Source organism: Anabas testudineus, chromosome 15 (assembly GCF_900324465.2).
Source record: "Anabas testudineus chromosome 15, fAnaTes1.2, whole genome shotgun sequence".
NCBI lineage: Eukaryota > Metazoa > Chordata > Actinopteri > Anabantiformes > Anabantidae > Anabas > Anabas testudineus.
The window spans coordinates 372,576-396,144 of record NC_046624.1 but is presented as its reverse complement, the minus strand read 5'-3'; the positions used below and the strand labels follow the sequence as shown (position 1 = coordinate 396,144).

General features: G+C 39.8%; 1 protein-coding gene and 1 long non-coding RNA gene across 2 annotated transcripts in view; both read left to right on the top strand.

The window, feature by feature from the left end:
• Positions 1-508: 508 nt before the first annotated feature.
• On the top strand, positions 509-2,395 carry LOC113159778. Its single transcript, XR_003298641.1, has 3 exons — positions 509-701; positions 1,172-1,242; positions 2,253-2,395. It is a non-coding gene; the product is annotated as an uncharacterized LOC113159778 (long non-coding RNA).
• Positions 2,396-4,092: 1,697 nt separating this feature from the next.
• Positions 4,093-23,569, top strand: part of LOC113158347 (ras and Rab interactor 2-like) — a 33,567-nt gene continuing 14,090 nt past the window's right edge. Inside the window, exons 1-7 of the mRNA XM_026354205.1 lie at positions 4,093-4,323; positions 12,550-12,629; positions 14,761-14,861; positions 15,969-16,179; positions 17,705-17,816; positions 21,603-21,675; positions 22,244-22,335. Coding sequence (XP_026209990.1) covers positions 12,573-12,629; positions 14,761-14,861; positions 15,969-16,179; positions 17,705-17,816; positions 21,603-21,675; positions 22,244-22,335 — 646 coding nt within the window. The 5' untranslated portion in view covers positions 4,093-4,323; positions 12,550-12,572. The remainder of the gene's footprint in view (positions 4,324-12,549; positions 12,630-14,760; positions 14,862-15,968; positions 16,180-17,704; positions 17,817-21,602; positions 21,676-22,243; positions 22,336-23,569) is intronic.

The window sequence follows — 23,569 nt, the reverse complement described above, 5'->3', positions numbered from 1 at the left end:
CGAAGAAGAGCACCGCATGCAGGCAGGTGGCCGGCAGGCGGGAGAGAGGAGACAGCGTGTCGCCGTGCTGGCTGAACCGTCCTGTCGTCACCCATGTCTTCCACGAGGAAGGGTGGGGAACCAGGCAGTCAGGGGACTCGTGCCCTGCATGGAGCTCGCCATCTGGGCCGGGGGGGTGGTTGGGGGTCCAGGCAGTCGCAGCGAGCATGGAGGTCGTGGTCTAGAATGAAGGCGGTTTTGCACCCTGGGCACAGAGTCCGAGGCTCCTCACAAGACGGTAGGACCATGGAGCGAACCTGTGCAGAACCAGGAGGGGAGCCAACAATGGAGGGAGCCGAGTCAGGGGACTCTTGCCCTGCATGGAGCTCGCCCTCTGGGCCGGGCGGGTGGGTGGGGATCCAGGCAGTCGATAGCCTCTCCCATGTGGAAGCTAATTGGCTTAGCCCAGCTGTCGTCTTCGTCGTCCTCCCGGAGCACCACAAAGGCGTCCACTCGTCGCTGCTTCTCCTTCAGGGACAGACGTGCACAATATGGGCACGTGGCCCGAGGAGTGAGGGCTAGCTCGGCATGTTCGGGGCCGAGGCAGATTTCGCAGCGAGCATGGAGGTCGTGGTCTAGGATGAAGGCGGTTTTGCACCCTGGGCACAGCCGGACCCCGCCTGTGGAACGTAGAGTAGAACACATCTTCTTATCTACACAAGGTAACTGCATAGCACGCTGAAGTAAAAAGGGGAGCAGTCCTCAGGTTACACAGGGCTTTTATACGTTGTGGGCGGACCTGAGTGAGGTAGCCCTGTGCTGGCACAGGGCGCGAAAGAATTCTTCACGACTGCGCATGCGCGCAGGAATAAACCCAATAGCGACAGCTCTTAGAGGGCGAAGCCTATACGAAATAGAATGAAAGCTGAAATGTTGATCCTTTGTCTCATATTCATCTTTTGTTGTGAAACCCGAATGTTTGCAGTCTACAGCCTCACGTATTTAAGTATTAAGTAGTAAAGGGGGTAAATATGCCAGTCACACTGGTTTCTTACTGTTTTGACTGTGATGTTTTTTATTTTTTACAATAATCACATGACATTTTTCAGGCAACTTTCAAACAGATATGACATGCCTTCTTCACTTACCTAACATCAACTAACACTAGTTTTTTCTATCTCTTCTACTCCAGAGAGTGCTGCTCAGCAAAAAATGGACAGAAGAGGAGCTTCAGGAACACTTGCCTCCAAGGGGTCCTCTTCCGTAAGTAGTCATGCTACATGTAGTCAACTGTGTAATGTCCATATTATACAAAATTCCCTTTTTTGTAGTTCATTTTTGCACTGATCCATGTAGACACACACTAAGTATGTTAGAAGTGCACTCTGACTGTCTGTGACCTAAACCTGATGATGCATTCATGCAAATGAATGACAGGAAAGGATCCACCATCATTTTTCCTCTTTTGCTTAGCCAGGCAGAACATTGCAGCTTCAGATCTACAAAGGATCAGATCATGTTTCATTGCATTTTGCATTTCCTTTGGCAGTTCAGCTGAAAACTTTGTATTGCAGTAACAAATATTTTATAATTTGATAGCTTTTTGTTTCGGTGCACTGATTTTCTTTGTAGTGTTGTGAAATTTTAGTGAAATTACCTAGAGTATCAAACATGTTCTGTGTTAACATGCACTAGTGTAAATAGTCCACAACCAATGTTAAACCATGTGAAAACCGTTTCTAAGAAATTTTTAGAAGATTCTGTATAAATGGAAGCTGCGCACCACACACGATGTTGGGAAAGCAGAATTTACTGACACTGTTGGGTCTTGTGTTTGTATGGACTTCCTTAACAATGAGAAAAACTGGAATATTGCACTTTGTTCCAGATTCCAGAGTGTACGTCACTTATTGACAATAAGTACAATAGCATCTGAAAGTATTATAGTATAGTATAGTATAGTATAGTATAGTATAGTATAGTATAGTATAGTGTAGTATAGTATAGTAGTATAATAGTGAGGCCAATACATTTGTCTTTGCTGTTCACAAGAAATCGACATGGATGGACAATTTCAGCTCTAAGTTGTTGAAATGTGATGTGTGAATCTTTTGTCTTATATTCATATTTTGATGTCAAACCCAAATGTTTTCAGTCTACAGCAAAAATCAAAGAACTGGCCTCGTTTTTCCAATACTTTGTGAGAGGAGTGTATATTTTGATTTTGATTTGCTGTACAAATGATAAACTCAAGCCTTACTTATCACTCTTAGGTGCTCTGAAACAAACACCAGTGGGAAGGGAGGCCACGCATCACCAGTACCTTGACGTGGTGAAGAAATGGCTGCGATTTGCCCCATTCAGACAGGGAGGCACCGGCCGTCGCTGCTGCAAATCTCCTATAGAATTTCCAGATTCCAAAGAAACCAACAATTTTAACCAAAGCTGCTCCGACTGACTTTGACCTCAGTTATTAGTTACATAAAGCTACATAAACATGGGGGGTTTCATTCCAAGATCCCAGCATGCATGAAAATGTTGCTGTTATGGTAGCAATATTATTGTTTTTTTAATGCAACAGTATAATTTTTTAAATTTTAATTTCTCTAAAGTGATATATATTGCAAACATGTTCCTTCAAATGAGTAACATGAGGGTTTATCTTCTCTGTTTTAGTGAGATGTATTGGGAAAGGAGAACTGACAACAGAGTGCCTTTAGAATCCTAAAAAGCATTTCATTAGGAGAAAGTCTTTCCTTTTTAGTAAAGTGCACATTTGGCTCACTTGTTTGTTGTGTATATATAGTAACTGTTTTCAATTTTTGTAGGCTAAAGTTCTTATGGGCTGAAAGAACTAATTAGCTTAAAACAAGATAAAAATGTGTATTAGGGAAAATGGTTCTTTAGAACATCAATGACTTTAGAAAGTATCGAGACTCCTTCAGTCTTTTTGCACTTTGTTATAGATTTAATTTAAAATGGATGAAATTGCCACAATACTGTCCATTAGTCTACATGCAAACACATTCAATAAAGTGAAAAATATTACTTCATATATACAAAACTTGTGTTCAAGTGTATTCTGTTACTACGATTATACTGGAGATGAGCATAGAACATGACTTGAGTCCACATTTGCCAAATCGAATTGAGTGGACATACTTTAGAAAGGCACACACCCGTGTATACAATCCTGGTCCCATCAAGTTGTAGGAGTTCTGTAGAACTACACAATAACATTTTGTGGCAAGGTATAGATGAGGACAAGTGTCTAAAGCTTTAATTGTTGTCAGGAGCACAGTGGCCTCAATAGTTAAAACAATCAGGACCCTTTTTTTTTTTTTTAGTTGGTCATCCAGCCAATCAAGTGCTCTGCAGATATGGAAGAACCTGCCAGAAGGATGAGGATCTTAACAGCACTCCATCAGTAAGGCTTTATGGAAGGACACTGGGGGAGTATGACAATGACCTGGACGAGACAGGAGTGGCTTCAGGAGTTAGTATTAGTAGGGCAAGTTCTGCTCAGAAACTTTTAGAAGGGATGTCTCTGCACTCTGGATCACAGATGAATGATCATAGCTGTTGAATGTTTTTATATTAACATTCTTTGTACAAAATATTTTAACGCTTAGGTTTGTTAGTCATTATGATGGCCCTTAAATGTATTTCGTGATATTCTACGAGTAATAGCATGTCAATATTGTTACTAATCTGAGGTGGAGGTAAAGACATAAATGTTACAGGGGAACCCATAACATTCTGAGTGTCGGGACACGTGATCAGAAAGTTCATTTTGACTGGGTTTTTAGTTTTCTTGCTGTGGAGGAAGAATCGGCCTCTGTCCAACAGTTAGGAGGAAAGAAACATGCCGGAAGTAGTGCGGCTTGAGATGCGTTTAAATTAAAAGCATGATCTTTGCTGTCCGTCCAGCTCGCAACAGTGTGAAGACTAAAAATATAGCAATGCCTTCCGTGTTATTATAAATAGTGTGCTGTACGGTACAGATCTGCGAATCGATTATCCTACTAAAGAAGTTTTTCTATTTTATTTTGAAAAATAAACGAAAACGGAAATGTGTTGTTTTGCGGTGTGTTTTACAAACCACAGAAAACTAGAGTCCGAGGCTCCTCACAAGACGGTAGGACCATGGAGCGAACCGGCGCAGGATTTGTTCTACTCATTTGTTTTCCTCACACACAACTCTAAGAAACAACTGTTAATGAACGTTATGACAACCTAAACTGGGGTCGACATGGAGGTAGAAATATGTGAACTTTGTCAGCATTGCGTCGGAGCGGTGGAGTTGTCTGTTGCCTAACTGGACTCGAACTCATCCCGTTTTAGGTAAGTTTGTTCTCAAGTCAGTCTCGGTGAGCTTCGCTGTCCTTTGTGTTCACACGCTGCACTGGTGAAACAGTCGTTTGGGTTGTGTTGATAACTTTTAAAGTCAAAGGGAGCTCCGTGCTTGACAAAGCAGCCCCCTCCCCCTCCCGTCCCCCTCCCGTCCCCCGCCGCCACAGGCTCTGTGTTTCTTGTTGTGTCGAACTGTGGGAGGAATCCTGCGGGACGAGGGTTGGAGTGGTCGCCACCTGTCGCCCAGAATTATCATTCTAGTATTATACTGTAGTATTGTACTGTAGTATTATACTGTAGTATTATACTGTAGTATTATACTGTAGTATTGTGCTGTAGTATTGTGCTGTAGTATTATACTGTAGTATTGTGCTGTAGTATTGTACTGTAGTATTCCCGATGAAAGCGAACCCGCGTACATAAAATTTGTCATTTGCAGACGTGCGTTGTCTGTGAACCTCTTGGAGCAGATTTACTATTCGGCAACACAACAAGTACAGAATAGGTAGAAATGTGCACATGGAAATTTATCTCAACAGTCCAAAATATTACATTTAGTCTGGGTTGAGGCATTTGAGCACAGTCTCTGCATATTTATAGTATATTATGACATAATGTTTTTCCTGTAGCGCAAATGAGTTCTGCTACCAGAACTTAAACTTTGTTTAGCAGTCAGACTGTTTATTAACCACTGGAATGGTTGACGGTCTTTAAACATAACACCAGTTCACCCTTACAGTCCTACTACACAAACTGTTAAGTCCATGCTGAGTTTAGTTTAATGTCCAGAAGTAATCCTTTTGCTAGAGCCACTGCTGAAATGCACTGTAGATATGGACAGCCACCTCAATAAGAATAAACTACAGTTGACAAATGTATTATGATCAGAGTAAGATCTGTTCCCCAGAACTCTCATAGCCTGGAGCATGTGTTTATATACTGTATGTAGGGTATCATATTTCACCTCAGTCTGCCAATACACTTGTTTGCAGTGTTGTTTTTGCAGTTGCTGACTCAAATCTCAGCTTTTCCTCTGGCCCCTGAATGTTTTCACATCACAGGTTGGTGTGTCATCTATTGTTTGCATGGTAATTAGACTGCTGTTTAAAAACTGCTGCCTGCCATTTGCAGACTTCTCCTGCCAGAGCTTTACCTATCATTACCAGCTGCTCACATCATATCATCTCTAGTCAGACTATGTTTTGTGGTGGGGAAAGCATGAAAAGGAGCCAAAGTATTTCCTTTTACCGACCAAAATCCTAGTTTTCCAGTTTCCTGAAAAATCCATTAGTGCTCAGTACCTGGGCCAAAGCAGATGCCTGCTGTTGTCAATTCCCCTCTCCAGTGATCCCTGGAGAGCTAACATAGGCAATTTCAGTTATTATCACCAGCTACAAGCATAAGAACTAAACTCAAACCTAACATGCAGGATCAAGGCTGAAGTACAGCAAGATATTTGTTACAGCGTACAGATGTGCTTACTATCACAGTTTTATAGGGGCCAGCATGGCTTGGTTTTGGCATTACAGAGTGAACAGAGTTACTGTAACTCTAATAGATAGTAGTGGCAACTTTCTAGACTTTTGATACCTCTTTCATACTGACACAATGAACAAAGTTGCTGTGTCAATCAATTTGGGTAATATGCATGAACCACCCCTTCCTCCTGATCAGGGTCGAATGCAGGTCAGGTATTTTTATTATAGGAAAAACTGAAAAGATGATATTGGCATCACTCATTTCGTGACTAATTAAAATGTAGAGAGTAAGATGACATACAAGGTACAACAGATAATAGGTGAGGAATGAATCTTAAACTTTTATTTTATAGTTCTGTGGTGTAATCCAGTGGACTATCAGTGTATGGTACTTGATGAGAACAAAGTAAACATTGGTTAAGTCAAACAGCACTTGAGGATAAATCTGTATCCTCCAGCCAACTTTCCTGAGACTGGAAATGACATAGGCTGAACAAGGTGCTCGGAGTAGTAGTTAAAGATTTCAAACCAAAAAGAAAGAATCCCAGTTGGCATGACTCAACTGGATAACTGATAACCCTTACCAACATAAAAAATTCTGTGAGCAATGCTGCTTTCTGTCAAATCTTTCAGTAAATACTAGTGATCCATGAGTGTAATCAGTTGGACCTGTGCCTTTCCTGCTGTAACATAGCTAAAACACATGCTATTAAAAACATCTAATAGCCCTTCTTGTTATCTTATAACTAGTATTTTGCACTCCTTAGACCTTCTATTTTCCCATAATCTAGTAGTTAAATTTACCATTCCTTCATTCCCAATCCATCAATGAGGAATGTCGCTGTTACTGTCAGGGATGCTGTCTATAGAACCCACATGTTGAGTGTTACCATAAGTTTCAATGTTATTGTATCGTGGTTCCAGATTTTTAAAATAAAGTACATTTGAAGTGCTTGCAAAATTGCATGTAATTCTAAAGATGTAAATAGAATCAATTTCGGCTTCTCCCTTCTCCTATACTCTACTTTGAGTCAGTTAATACTGTTAACATTCAAACCTTTTTATATCTTGTCACAGAATACGGTATAATAGCAGCATTAGGCTGAGCCATAGCACTCGTCCATCTTAAATGCAAGTTCCAAGATTACCGTCTTAACCAAGATGGTAAACAATACCTTACCAAGGTATTGTTTTAAAAGCTAAAACTAAACAGACAAACAACAGTGTATGAAACATTCTACAAGGGTTGCAGAGCTTAACTGGTTATCCTACCAACTTAGAACCAGAGCTAAGTGTGACCAGCTATCCGAACTCATGCTAAAAAGCACTGGATGTTAATGAACAAAGGAGGGAAAACCACACAAGCAAAATCACTGTTCACTCACTGATGCAGTGGGAGTAGTTTCGTTGTGTGTATAAATACAGTGTGCACACGAGTGATGTTATCAGACACCTGAAAACCAATTATAGTTGTGAAATTCTGAATTCAAAGAAGTAAAGGTGAGTCATGGGTGAGTTTTGGAAAGACCAGTCACACCTATGAAACCAAGCCTGCTACAGTAGCCCCTAGAATGGGAAGTTAGTAGTGTATAGTGTAACACAGCTGCCTTGTTATTGGTTAATACACAACCAATATTTGACAATTACGTTTACAATTACAATTTAAAATTACAGGAATGGCAGAAGATTTATTTCTAAATTGCAAATCTTTGTATTTTTGAATGTTGGCCACATTAAATAAGTAATATAAATATACGGGAAAACTATAGCCAACATTTATCGATTAATCGAGAAAATAACTGGTAGTGTAAAAAAACGCTTAGGATTTCAGAATGTACCCCCTTCCTTGTTCCGTGTGTGTTGGGGTAGCAGTACTAGAACTGCTTAGAACTACTCACAATTATGTAAGACGTCATTTGGGAAGCCATCAGTTAAAATTTAGGTATTACAGTATGTAGCCTGTAGATTAATAGTAAGACTGACTAGAGAATGACAGTCTGGCTCTCACTCTGGTACCATTTGCCAAACAAAATATAATATAATGTATATAAAATGTAAAATAATATAATTTGGTATATAATGTAATACCATGCGATGTATTTCTTAAAAATTATTAATACAGTCCCTTAACAGTTCTGATATATTATTTAAAGCCAAATATATGTCTTGTGATACATTTATACATTTAATCTGTAGTTGGTTGGATTTTTTATTTATTTTCCTTGTTTTCTCTATAAAGTTCTGCAATGCACAATTTTAATAAAAATGTTCTAGTCCTTTAATTATTTGGATTCAAATACCCCCTTAACATACTTGTGCACAAAGATGTGCAGTTTCTACTGTGAGTATGAATTGTAAAGGGAATTAGGGCTATAAGTTAGAGGATATGAGTCACCTCAGAACCTCCTGTCATGCCACTCTCACCCTTGTAGACTCTGGCATGGTCTGGTGGGTGTTACTCAACACACTCACAAAAGTTCCAATGAAAGCACAGGTTTTTGTTAGGAAGAGGATTATTTGTTGACATCTCTCATGTGTTAGGTTTCTACAGAATTATGTTGTTAAAAACTGTAGAGCCACATGCAAGTCACCTGTACTGAACCTATAATCACTGTGAATTAGAATTAGTCAACAACTTAATCATTTGAAAAAAAAAAACCCTGACAAAATCATAAGACGTTGATATTGTTGCTTTCTGACTGGTAGCTGTTTCCCAATATTGTGTTCTGTTAGACCATCAAACAGAAATGCTGAAGAGCTGAAGTGAAACCGGATTTCTGGCTTCTGTTCCAGAAGTAAGGAGACCTTAAAATCCCAGTGACATTTAAAACTTTGCTTAATATCAAATCAATGTTAACTTTACTTTAAAGTTTTTCTCCTTTAGCTGTTACACTCTTAATTCAACCCAGAGATCAAGATTGTAATATAAACTGGTAGATAGGTAAATTAAGAGCACCTCCTTCGTCTTTGTCTCAACTCCTTCAACAATTCCATTTGGCACCCTTATTGCAGCTGATGCCTCAAAAACTGCCTGTTGATCCCATTCTCCTTCTAACCCTCTGTCATGAACAACACTCTGAGAAACTCAAACTCCTTTCACTGGTGAAGTGTGCTTTGGCCTTATCCCCTGTTTCCAGCAGAGTTCCATTCAGTAAAGGTGCTAATTCTCTTTTTAGCCACATTCTTAGTGGATATTGTACTGTGCCAATGTTGAGTCTTTTCTTCTGTGTTTGTAATTTGCCAGAGTCTCTGGAAGCAGGATTGCATCTTTGCTTATGCAGATGTTGTGAATGTGATGGCTTCATCAGACTGACCGCCAGCATGAACAAGGACAGTTTGTAGCTGAGTTTGAGGTTGCTCATAATTTGTAGGCAAATTGATATACTACAGGACCCAACCATACCATAAACCTTTGCATTTAATACCTGGTGTGACTTCTTTTTACATCTTCAACTGGATGTTTGATGAGATTTGGATGGATTTTAGCACATTCCTCCTGAAAGAACAGCTTCAACTCAGGGATGTTAGTTTGTTGGTTCCTTGCATGAGCTCCTTGCTTCAGGTCCTTCTACTGCTACTACTGACTGACTATTAAGGTCAGGATTTTGACTACACCTTTTCAGCATTTATTTCGCTTTAACCAATCCTTTGTAGAATGAGTTATGTGTTTAGGGTTGTTCAAATGGCCCTCTTGACGTTTTCTTCTAGAACGTTCTTGTACTACTCAGAATTTATAGTTCCATCAATGGTGGCCAGCTCTCCTGATCCAGAGGCAGCAAAGCAGATTCAAACCATGATACTGCCACCATCACGTTTGACAGATGGTGTATGCCACATGAAGATTTTGCTTGTTGCCAAACATAACACAACATAAGATTCCATAAAAACATTAAAAAAAAATCTATAGCACTTTAATGTTTTTTTTCCCTGACTTGACTCACTTAAGTTGTCTGCCAAATGACTAAATGTAAATGTAAATACTTGAGCTGCTTTCACACATGCACTGACAACCTAAACTTTTCCAGACTTAATTCTTGTGAGCTGCATGTGAGAAGTGAGAATGCAAATGTCCGAGCTGTTCACCTCAGAGATTACCTGGACTTTATGCTGCGAGCCACCCTGAGCCTGGTTCTGCTGGAGGTTTCTTCCTCTAAAGGGAGTTTTTCCTCCCCACTGTTGCCTAATGCTTGCTCAAATGGGATTGTTTTTTTTTTATATAATTATACTCTGTCCTTAAACCTTACACTGTAAAGTGCATTGAGATGACGTGTTGTGATTTAGAGCTATACAAATAAAATAATAATAATTGAATAAATTGAATTAAATTGAGTGAGGGGGGTGTTTCTTTTCAGCTAATCTACACAGTATAACACCAGAAAGTATAGGAGTTAAAAAACAGGCTTTCTGTTGTTGGATTGTGCTTCTTTCCTTCAGGAACTTGGTGTTATATACATAAAGCATAATCATGTGACTTCGAAATCAAACAGACTATTTCTCCAAATGAGAATTTATGTCACTTGGACTTTTTCCTGTTGTGTGCTGCGTGTTTGAACGCACAACTCTGCACAATTTGTGCTCCAGAGGTAGTCTGAAGTGCATATGTGAAAACAGCTTCTCTGCGTGAACTTTATTGGTCGACCACTCCTCGGGAGTGTAACAGTGGTATGAACGTGGTGGTGTATATGTTTTCCATTTTTAAATTGATTTTACTGTCACTTGACTGGTGGGTTTAAAAGTTAACCTCTTCCAGTCTGGTGAGCATCAACAACTCTTCAGCCTCTTCAAGCCTTCAGAAATCTCCTTGGGTCAAGCCATGACACTCTTCTACAAACCCGTGTGCAAAGATCAGACTTAAATTGTCTTTAGAGGTTCATCAGTGGTCACAAGATTCATGTTTTCACAACAATCTCGTGTCCAAGCTTTCTTTACGTGTGTTTTTCTTAAAAAGAGGGCAGGGATGTGTTTGCATGCCTCAAAACAGCTGGCTCATATCAGCTGTTGTAATAGGATCCACCATTTGCACTAATTGTGTATGTGTACATGCATTCTGCTCCTGTTCAGGCAAAATATGTTTATATTTTTTAGCTTTTAGTCAGAATAATTGGAATTTAGGAATTAGAAATAATATTAAAAGAAAAGCCAAAGATGATGGAAGAGGGAGACAGAGGCAGGCAAAATATAGAAATCCTAGTTGTAGCCATAGTTGTGTCCTCAGGGTGTGGTCAGTAACTCTGACATCACTGTCAAGTGTGATTACAGGTTGTGCACGTCTGACTAGACCCAAAAGTCATGCTGGTCTGTTTAAACCAAATGTTTAAGACTTAACTGGATTATTGATACCCTCTTCAACCACACTAACTAGTGGGAAATGACAGATGCACTGGTTAGTCAGGTTGAAATCACCAGAGCTGTATAAATCACTGGCAACTAAGTGCAGTAAAAACAACGATTGGAGATCCAGAAGTTTTCTGCTGGAGTGGATAATGTGTTTGGAACGAAGGGATGTCACATTGTTTGTGTAAATTACCAACCTATAGAGGGCTGAATTCAAAGATACCCTGAAAATCAAAGTGATAAAATTATACGGCAAGTTAGTCCATTTTGCTGAAATTTCATTGCAACAACTCAAAATTGTACTCACATGGTTGTATGCATGCCTGACTACATCAGTGGCTCCTAATGAGACAATGGATAGTGTCTCAAGATCTGGACCGGGGCATCACTGAACTCCTAGACAGTCTGAGGTGCAACCCGGCAGCACTGGGTGGATCAAAACACAATGTCCTAGGAGGTGTTCTATTGGATTTAAGTCAGGTGAGCGTGGGGGCCAGTCAATGGTATCAATTCCTTTATCCTCCAGGAACTGCCTGCAGGACCCACTGCACCAGTGTAGGGTCTGTCAAGGAGTCCAAAGATTTCATCCTGATACGTATTTGCACTCAAGGTGCTATTGTCTGGCCTGTAGAGGTCTGTGACTCTCTTCATTGATATGCCTCTACAGACCGTTACTGACCCACCACCAAACTGCTCATGTTGAACGATGTAACAGGCAGCATAATGTTTTCCCCTGCTTCTCCAGCCTCTTTCATGTCTGTCACATGTGTATAGGTGAACCCACTCTCATCTGTGAAAAGCACAGGGATCGCAGATATGCCAGTTCTAGTGTTCTATGACAAATGCAAATCGAATCCATGGTGCCAGGCAGTGAGCAAAGGGCCCACTAGAGGACATTCACACCAGTTGCCTGCTAGATGTCATGTAGGGCTCTACAGTGCTCATCTTATTGATCCATGCACAAAGGAGCAGATAAGGTCCTATTTATAGGTTAAGGATCTTCTATAGCTCTATCTATCTATTCTGTTAATTGCCTGTCTCCTGGAATCTTCTCTGTTCTCTTGAGACTGTGCTGGGAGACATAGCAAACCTTCTGACAAAGGTATGTATTGCTGTGCCATCCTGGAGCAGATGGACTGTGCAGGGTCCAGGTATCACCTCCTACTACCAGTAGTGACACTGACCCTAGCCAAATGCGAAACTAGTGAAAAAACTGTGGAGGGAAAAATGTGGCATCCACCTGTAAAACCATTCCTGTTTTGGGGGTTGTTTCAAAAAGAGGAAAAGGTTGAACATAAAAAAAGTAATTATTTAAAGTTGAACAGAACATAACATGGACGTCACTAGGGTGACCTGCTCTGTTTTGCGTGTCTTTCTTATGTGAAGCATGTTTTTTTCTTCACAGACAGAGAAAACCCTACAGACAACATGTCAACCAGTGTTAGTCATCCCTGCAAGCAGGAGCGGGAAGGCAGTTTTTTCAAGGTACGTGTAACTCAGAATAATTTTACAAACACATTCTTTGTGTTTGGCATCACCATCATTACATGGAACTGACAATATTTTGTAACCAGTTTAGTTTCCATAAAGACTTTGGTAAATGCTGACACTAGGTGGGGAATGCAACTTTCCTTCTAGCTACAGGTTAGATGCTGGTAAAGATCAAAGAAGAGGTTTGCTTTCCTGACAAGATTTCCCTTTCAGTTTGTTCTTGTAGAGATCAGTTTCTCCTGGATTACTTAACAGAGATTTTATAAGGAATTTGTAGCAATGAGCATCATATCCACTAGATAATGAGAAATTGGGCACTTACCAAACACAACAAATTAAAGAAATTAGGTGTAACAGATAACTTTACATAGGTTATGACTGTACCTGTAGTATGCTTTAAGGACAGCTGAGAAAATGTATCCATCTTTTTTTCTTATTAAAAAAATATTTTAATTGAAATGAAATTAAGATCCCAAATCACCAACCTATGATACAATCACTGGTTCCCCGCTGCTTAAATAGTGGTTCACTGATCACTCAGCTGGGGATCAGAATTTGCCTGTTTTAAGCAGCTTGATTGGCCAGTGCTAGGACAAAATCAGATTCAGCTCAGGTGAAGTGATCATGATATTGTATATTCAGTAATTGGAGCAGCACCTTGCAACTTCAGATTCAGATTGACATTTTGACTAGCTGAGAAGATACCTCTGCATTGCTTTTCCTGTTATTTCTGTACTAACACAACTGCTCTAGGACATATAAAACAATATTAATGGAAATTAATTGAACAAATACTACTATTATTATTTTTTTTATTATTATTATTATTTAATTTTATTAGGAACAAAGATATTACTAACATAATCACATGGTATAGTTCTGGCAAAAGACACATTTTGAATTGAATTTGGCAAATACTTTTACCACTGATTCCAATTAGTATCTTGCACTGGAGTTTCTTTTCTTCCTTTTAGTCTGTAATCAGAGTTTGTGAACTGTGCGATTCTGGCTAACCAAATTAGTCAGAATCCTTTGAAACAGCAGAGTTACTAGTTTCTTCACCCTGCTTAAGTGGTTATGTTACTCAACTGAAACATTTCCAAACTAGACAAATTAATGGGAAATGAAACAAATGACGCCAGTGCCAACCTGAAAATAAATGGGTCAATCTAAATTCCAGGAAAAAATTATTGCAAATAGTATTCCTATGAGAAAAAACTACCACAGGTTAGCACTGACCTGGGATAAATCCATTGTCAGTTCTTTTGTTAAATCATGTAGAAGTAAAACTAAACAAACAAACAAACAAAATCAATCATATGAGCTTAAATGTAACTTGTTGTGGTTAGTGTTGGATAAACCATTTATCCTGGTTTTACTACTATGTGTGAAGAACCATCTTTGTGTGTACACATTGTCTTATGAGTGATCATGTGAGTAGCTGGTTGGATCAAATGTTGAGTCAGGTTTGTAGTGTACAAAAGTATACAGCACCGGACTACAATATGTAGTCTTGACTTTTCAGTTTCTCAGTTTTCACAGTGGCCGTGCAGTTTTAATTTTGATGTTTTATATCATAACATTTGTGAAGCAGATTACAATCTTAAAAATAATCTAGAGATACAGAAGACAGACAGGAGAGAGGGAGAGATACAGACGACAGAGAGGAGAGAGGGAGAGATACAAACGACAGAGAGGAGAGAGGGAGAGATACAGACGACAGAGAGGAGAGAGGGAGAGATACAGACGACAGAGAGGAGCGAGGGAGAGATACAGACGATGATGTTATTTATGTGTCCTGGGAAAGACTTTTTTGTACATGTAGGTTCATTCACAGACAGACTTTTATGAATTGTTTCCTATCAGTGTTCCTCTTTTTAATCTGTGGCCAGTCAGCGGGAAGTGGTTTGGATGGGGGTAGAGTGTGTGTGTCTGTGTTATATATACTCTTTGTATATGCAGATACAACTTTAAGCTTGCAGAAAATACAGCCAGTTCACACCACTAGAGAAATAGTAGGAGCCCCCAAGCACAGTCTTTGAGGCTGATATGTGGTTAAACCAGAGTGATATCTCATCTATTTTTTCCTTAAAATCACTGAGCCATTCTGTTCATGTCTTTGCAGCTGATTAACTCATTTGCCTGGGAAATTGGCACATTGAAGAAAGAAATGAGGAGGAAGAATGAGCCCTCAGAAGGAAACCCAAAAACAGATACACTCATTGGGTGAGCGAGTCAGCATTGCTGTTTAAATCAATGGATTGTAATTCCCTGTGACAACCAGCAGAGAGCACTCTTGACAGGTCTTTGTTATTGTGTTGTGCAACACTTTGTGATGTGCAATAACCAGATATTCATATATACTGTAGCAAATCACATGACAAGCTTGCCAGGTTACCAGGAAGTAAATGGTCTGCATTTATATAGTGCTTTTCTACCTAATTGGTACTTTTACATTGCATCTCATTCACACACACTATGAAATGCATACACACACACACACACACTCACTCACACACCGATGCTATGCAGCTGATCTGACTCACCAGGGGCAACTTGGGGTTTGTTGCGAAGTGAGTGCAGACTCCTTCCCAAGTTTTTTTTTTGTTTAATTCTTTAACAAGGAAATGTATATCTTAAACTTGCAGATTCCAAACAAACCACTGACAATGACAATATTTGTGTCAGCATTGGAAAAAAAAAAGTCTTAATATACTCTAGTTTTACTATGTGTATAATTTCAAGTTGAGTTCACTTGATCACTTCCTCTTCTGAAGCACAGTTTCTGTAGAATTCAGAAAGTACCAGTAAAGTGTTGAGGAAGTATAAGGAAGGCTGGGTGGCTTCGTGAGATGCACTGAATTCCAGTTACTTATCTGTTTTGGAATTTTTGAAGTCACCAAATTAGTCACGTATCTGTTTTTTTTAGCTCATGTTAGCTATTCTTACTGTCTTAACAGTATCATACTCTACCTACACATTTTAAACTTTGTGCTTGTGTGTGTGTTGGAGGGGGAAAAGTGTGACTCTTACTAGTAGTAGTGCATTGGTAAAAACAGTGGTGAAAAGTAAGTGTAAACTATGAAATGCATACATGCCACTAGGTGTTTTTTAAATAAGGATTTTACAGTATATAAAACAAAAAATCACAGGTTGTCAACTGAAAGGATTCATTTAATTGTTAAGAAGTTAACATTTGTAAAAGCCAAAAAAGTCAGCTTTTCTTATAAAAACAAAAACATTTCTAAGTGACTCCAAACTTTTTAATGGAACTGTAGTTGCAGGTGTATTACCAGAAATATGTTATACCTGTTATACCTATACAATTTTCAGGCTAGGAGAAGAGGTAGGAGGTCTCTTCCTGCAGGCTTCACCCTGTGCTGGGATCAGAGCGGGATTACCTGGAGCAAGAGATTCGGGTTATGACTCTCTCCATCGACGGCTCAGTGTACTGGACAAACTGGTGCATACACATACCGTTTGGTTACAGCTGGGCCTCAGACACCAGGATGCCACACACATACTGATGGATCAACCAACTGGGGTGAGCCAACGCACAAAGCATAACACTAGTTTAAAAATGTACTAAACACTCAGGTGTGGAAAGCATAATGTGGAATCCCTACAGGTAGCAAAAGCTGCAGATAACTCTTCTGTCCTTATTCTATTAGACCTATCTGCAGCCTTTGACACTGTGAACCATCAGATTCTTATGACTGCACTCTCAGACTTGGGCATCTCTGGATCAGCTCTAACCTGGCTTCGGTCATACTTGTCCGAACGAACCTTCAAGGTATCCTGGCAGGGGCGTGATTCCGACTCTCATAACCTCTCCACCGGTGTACCGCAGGGCTCAGTCCTTGGTCCTTTTTTCCATCTATACTTCTTCTCTAGGCTCTATCATCACATCACACACAGCTCTTCCTGTCCTCTCTGCCGGATGACTCTACTGTCTCGTCTCGCATCTCTGCCTGTCTCTCTGACATCTCTGCCTGGATGAGAGAAAGACACCTTCAACTTAACATTCCCAAGACTGAAGTCCTATTTTTCCCTGCCAGACCTTCAACACAACACAACACAACATCAGCATTAACATTGGATCTGCGGTGATTGTCCCCGCTAAGACGGCCAGAAACCTGGGGGTCATCATTGATGATCAACTGACCTTCACGGAACACATTGCCACTGTCTCTAGGTCGTGTAGATATGCCCTCCACAACATCAGAAAGTTCAGACCCTACCTGGCGGAGTACACGACCCAGCTCATTTTACAGGTGTTGATCATATCTCGTCTCGACTACTGCAATGAACTGCTGATGGGGTTACCGGCATCCACAACCAAACCCTTACAGGTGATCCAAAATGCAGCAGCACGCCTCATCTTCAATCAACCAAAAAGGTCTCATGTCACACCGCTCTTCAGATCTTTGCATTGGCTTCCTGTGGCTGCAAGGATCAAGTTCAGAGCCCTGTCTCTTGCCTACAGAGTGGTCAACTCCACAGCTCCATCTTATCTCAGTTCAATCATTCTGGTCTACACCCCTTGTTCCTCAACTTGTAAGTCGCTTTGGATAAAAGCGTCTGCTAAATGACGAATGAAGTTGGTTAGGATGCCGATGTACGTTTTCTCTTTAGCTCACAGTAAACCCAAACAAATGTCTTCCACTGTCTTTTTTGTTTCCAATTATACATATGAAGCACATACATTCAGGGGAAAAACAATTTGAACCCCAGATTTTGATGAGTGATTTTGTAAGTTTGTCCACTAACAAAGAAATGATCAGTCAATAATTTCGTTTTGCAAAAGAATCAAATGCTTATTTCATTCATGAAAATGCAAATTCAATTCAACTTTTTGAAATGCATTTTTCTGGATTTTTTTTGTTATTGTTGTGTCTCTCACTGTTCAATAAACCTACCATTGAAATTATAGACTTATAGACTGATCATTTCTTTGTTAGTGGGTAAACTTACAAAATCAGCTGGGGTTCAAATAATTCTTCCCTGACTGTAAATAAAATAATGCGTAAATTGTGTTGTGATTGGTTGTTTTCTTCCCTGGCCTGCAGACATTCTTGGTGAGGAAATCAGCCGCCTTGCAGAGGAAAGTCATATCTCTCCGTATGGACAAAGACTCTGCAGTACCTGTCAAAGACTTCTCTGTGAAAGAGAGCCAGTACAGTAAGCATCTGAGGACACTTTATATGTTTGTTTTTGAATTGCTTTCCACTTAGCAATGCCTGAGCCTGGTCATCAGGTTTCCCCCTCCAGCAATTTCATAAAGAAGCTCTTAGAAAGTGGAATTGCATGAGAGAGTTATTAGGCGAATTACGACATTTGCAGTGGTGAAAGTCTCTCCGCCCCTCATAGGCAGCAGGAAAAAAAATACGCACACTACAAAAACTAGAGCTGTAATTATGTGGCATAGTTTTTAGTATTCATAGTTGTTATGTTGACTGTGCACAGAAGACTACAATCATCATACAAGCCTGATCATACATACAGTGTAGTATACAGGATATACATATGTACCGGAGCCTCATGACCATATGTAAGGAGGAGATGTGACTAAATAAACTAACTAATACTACAACTAAATATGGTGGCTCACAGCAATAGAGCCATGGATCAGGTCACTAGCAGTGACAGATTTTCTTCCAAACTGGAAATGCTCGAAATTGAAAGAACTCAAAATACCTTGTACATGAAGAACATGACTTGTTTTCACTCAAGATTTTATTGGAATGATGAAAAATATTACGTATTGTCTGTCTGGAGAGATAGAGGGGGACAAAGAGAACACTGTGGGGTTCTTCAAATTAATACAAGAAAACAAAGTAATAACAATATAAATGGCATTCATTTCAGATTTGACTGGCTTAATTATGTTGTCTTGTTCAGATTAGTTCAAATGTTCTACATTGGAAACTTTGCTATTAGGACGCACAGTGGTTTCATGCAATCCTCGCTGTAATAGCAACTCAGTTGCCTGCATTTTGCTGTAACTGAAGCAAAAGCAGCATCAGGAGTAACACCATATCTCCTGATGCCATAAGATGGGGTTTATATCTGACAATACAAACATGATGCTGGAACAAAGCTAAACTTCAAACCACAGAGATTTATTTTAAGTTGTAGAAATATACCTACACTGTGTTGTGAGAACAAAGTGATGCTGCTTGATACAGCTTAAAGCTGACCGACTCAGTCCTGTGAAAACTGTAGCAGGCTTCTTCCTATAGACACCAAAATATGTGTGCCTGAGTGAGACCACCAGAAAAAAATGTACCCTCTGTTGCTAGTACACTGTGATCCTTGTGCACCACATTTAATGTATCACAGATTTCAGTATATTGTATTTTTATATCTGTGTCTTCTTAGAGGATTCGTTGTTTAATCTTTTTCATCATCTTTTATCTAAATAAGTAAAGAACAAAGTGCACTGTTTTTATCCTCTTTGATTGATTTTATTTTTAGTTACCTGAAAAACATGGATTTTCCCAAAGGTCATTGAACATCGCACTAATCTATGTGTCCTCTTCTCAGCACTCGTGTGCTGTTATTTGTCTGCCTGTCCCAGACTGGAATTTCCAAATGCTTACCTAATGGAAGTATGTTCTGCCAGAAAATTACCACCCACTGGAGCCGGTGTTGCATTCTAGAGTTTTTTGCTGATTACTAGAATAAGGTGTATACTGAAAAGCCGGTAACTTCTCTCTTTTAACCTGAGGAGAAACAATAACAATGAATACAAATGGACCGTTTTGGTCCAAAAAAGATTGTAACTGCAATTTTTGCCTGCAATTTCTTTTTTGTCTCTTTAACACAGAAAGACTTTTCAAGAACCTGACTTATATGTCCACTTTAGCCTTAAGGTTTGTGAGCATGTGCATAGAGAAACTGTGAAATGTTACTTAATGTAACACTATGTTACATTTGAAATGTAACATTGTACATACACACCTGATCTAATACATATTTTTGAGACTGTGTTTAACCCAACAGCTGCATTGTGTGAAAAAACTGAGACCTCATTCATTTGCTGTGTTGACACACCAGAGGTGCCAATGGAGAGGTGATCCAGGAAAAAGTTGAACCCAACTCAACCAAATGCCATATCATCTTGTAGGGCGCTGTGCTGGCTGATCATATACATATAAACACACCAACTCCTTTTTTTACTGAAGCAAAATTTGCATTTATACAGGGCTGGGTTTTATTCAGAACAACCAGTATAACTAATGTAGCTCATGTGAACTTATTCCAGAACTGAGAATAATGTGAGGGCAATTAGATTACCTTGAATAATGTAGATAGTGCAGCAAGTTCAAAGAAAACTAGAAAACCTGTTCCCATCAATCAAGTTCAGCAATGCATTCTTGTAGCAGTGCCAGCAAGTACAGAAGTAAACTTTGCTAGTGTAGACATACTCCGCAAGCCTTGTATTAACATTTAGTGCCTTGTTTTAATTGTGCATGTACAACATCAAGTGCAAAAAGTTGGTCTTAGGCTCACCAGCTGTTTAGGTTTGTGGGGGTGAGAACTGGCTAAATGAAAATATATATTGGACAGTGGTGAATAAATACATGCTCAGCCAGTCACATCACTGAATTGAGAGAGCTGTGCCAAGCACAATACATGACGGCAACACCTTAACAAATGAATAGAATCTTGGACAGGAAATCATACTTTTTCCTGGATGGTGTATAGAGCTCAACAGAAACACACCTCAAATCTACTGTAAGAGAAGAAACAAAAGATAACAATGACCCATAAACCCTATGCTGTTTGAAGGAAAGGACCGCCTTTAGCTTTGAGCATGCATTCATCATGGCTTTGTTTCGATCTGCACTGTCACAACATTTTTTCCCATCCAGAGCTGTATTAATTTTTTGCCAAGATCTTGTATCGATGATGGGAGAGTCGGACTGCTGAGAAAAGTCTTCTCCAGCACATCCCAAAAGTTCTCAATGGTGTTGAGGTCTGGACTCTGTGGTGGCCAACCCATGTTAGAAAATGATGTGTCATGCTCCCTGATCCATTCTTTCACAATTTGAGCCCAATTAATTCTGACATTGTCATCTTGGAATATGCCTGTGCCATCAGGGAAGAAAATCCGTTGATGGAATAACACATCACATGACCTTCTTCCATTGGACAGTTCTTAACCCAGTTTTAGTAGTTACATCAATCTCCTAGATGTTTATTTGCTTGATGCATGCCAATAATTTGAGCTGTCTGAAACAGATTAACATCTTTTCCACGACCACAGGATTTGTTTCCCGACATGATTGTTTAAGAAATGAGAAGCTACTCACTGCATTAGTTAAATAAAATGTTGCCAGCTGCAAATCCATGCAGAAATTATCTAAAAGGAGGCTCTTATTTATTTGCTTGTTTAAATCCAGGTGGTGACTTCTTTTTTGGACGAGCAGTGTACCTTCCAACCCGTGTGCTGTACTTTTGACATGATATGACAGACAGTAAAGCAACTCGGAGGGTTAGGAATATTACAATAAAATGAGCAATGTGAAGGGGTCCAAACACATTTTGAAGGCTCTGTCTTGGTCATGATCTTGATCATGTTTGTTTTAGTGGCAGAAGCCTTGGGTGGTATTACTCTGTGCCAGGTTCAGAATAAACAAGTTCTTCTTCTGCTGTGTATTACAGGTTTCAGCCTAGTGAACACATTACAATAATGAATTTAAACACTCATTTGTATGCATTATTTTAAAGCTTTGCCCTGGTTTGTGTGCTAGTGCCTGTCCTCTTTGCCAGTACAAGAAATTCAGGCATGATGCAGTACATAAAGTAGTTGAGTCAGTACAGTATTGTATTTTAAGCATTCACATTTCTCTGATTCATGTGAGTGAAAAGACCAAAATGAGCAACTTTTTCCAGTTCTTCTCCTCTAACAGGTTTCTGTAGTTTGCTGTGTCATTATCATGTTGTCCGATATCCCCACAGCTTTCTCTTTGGAAGGATCCAGCCTGAGCTTTGCAGACCTCTTTCGTCTAGTGGCTTTCTGCTGCATCAGTAGGTGAGTTCATTTTTCACAAGTAGTCATGATTGCACAAAGAAATGCAAACCACACTCGTGTGATCTCTGTTGGCTGTATGGACATTATAAACAAAGCCACAGGGGCATTTGGTAGATTGGTTGCCCCCTGACTTTTCTTGGCCCTATGTCAGAGTGACCCTGGACAAAACACTGAAGTCAACAGTTGCTTTAGATTCAGATTATTTTTAATACAATATCGTATAGTACAGTAATTATTTATTCCAATAAATACTTTTACAATACAACTCAAATCCAATTTCAGATCTTTGTCTACACAATTTGTAGGCCACTTTTTGAGTGCCTAGTATTTCCAGTGAGATCCAAGAACTGCAGGGTATCCATGAGTGAAACTATGTAAAAGCTTTTGAAGGTCTTGTAAAAAAAGCTACAGCAAAAAGATCAGCAAGCACCCTCTAGCTAGCCACTCATGCCAAGCCACGCTCCTCTTAGTGCAGTGACTCACATCTTTTAGGGGTAGGCTTTCAATCCCACCCTTGTTCACTCGCCTAGTTTTTCAAAATTTTCTCAACCTTTTCTCTTTTACTTAGAGATGTGTTGCCTTTCACTCTGAAGCTTCCAGAGGCTATCGCTTCAGCCAGAACATCTGCAGATCTTGAGGAGGTTGCTAAACTTGGAGCAGGTTGGTTGTCTCACTTGTGTATTTTGGGGTCCACTGGGCAGGATTGGGGGCTGATGCCAAGCTGCAAGTGAAATATGGAGAAATTAGTTGTATATATTAACAGGAGAAAAGTACTGCTGATCACATTATTAATATAGTAAATATGTAGCACATAAGGGAGACATGCTGAGAACATTGAAGAACTGTCTCTGGACCGACAAGAGCTGGGCACCTCTCCAACTCTGTTCTTTGCTCCAGCTGCACAGGGGCCTTGGCTTGTTTATACCACTGAAAACTGAATTTAAAACATTTTTATATTAATGTCTGTCTTCACACAATCATAACTTACAATTTATTATGTATTTTCTCTCTAATTTAGTGCAGTAGGAGATGGTGGACTAAATATCCCTTTTCATAAACCACACAGTGAACTTCAATTTAATTCAATTCAGTTTTATTTGTATAGCACCAATTCACAACAGAAGTCATCTCAAGGCAATTTACACTGTAAAGTTTAAGACCTTACAGAGTATAATTATGCTAACAATGATATAGAAACCCCAACAATCCCATTTGAGCAAGCTTTAGGCAACAGTGGAGAGGAAAAACTCCCTTTAGAGGAAGAAAACTCCAGCAGAACCAGACTCATAGTGGGCGGCCATCTGCCTCGACCAGTTGGGGTGAGTGGAAAGAGGAGAGAGAAAAGAACAGCAGGCAACAAAAACAACAACAAGCAGCAAAAACATTGAGCAGGTCAACTGGATTCTGGAGATATACAGCTCCAGACCTGAACTGGGAGCTGGTTCCACAGGAGAGGAGCTTGATGGCTAAAGGCTCTGACTCCCATTCTACATTTAGAAACTCTAGGAACCACAAGTAAACCTGCAGTCTGAGAACGTAAAGTTCTGCTTGGAAGATATGGAACAATGAGGTCTGTTCATTCAGGCTCTGCTGCAGTGATTCAGCTGAGAGCTATCCCGTGCACCCTGGCCTGACTCTGTTCGACTTCCCATTTAATTAATTAATTAATTTTTAACCATGCCCTGTCCAGCAGCATAGCATGCAATATAGATTGCATGTCAACAAAACAGTCAGAGTGTCAGGAATTAGTAGGACCAATAATAAGGCTGAAGCAATCTACTCAGTTCAGTGCCTTTATTGCGGCACACAAACAAAACTACAGCGCAAGCATCAGCTGAGCTATCTTTTCTTTAGAAAAAACACAAAAGGAGTCAATATTAATACCTGGTGAAAT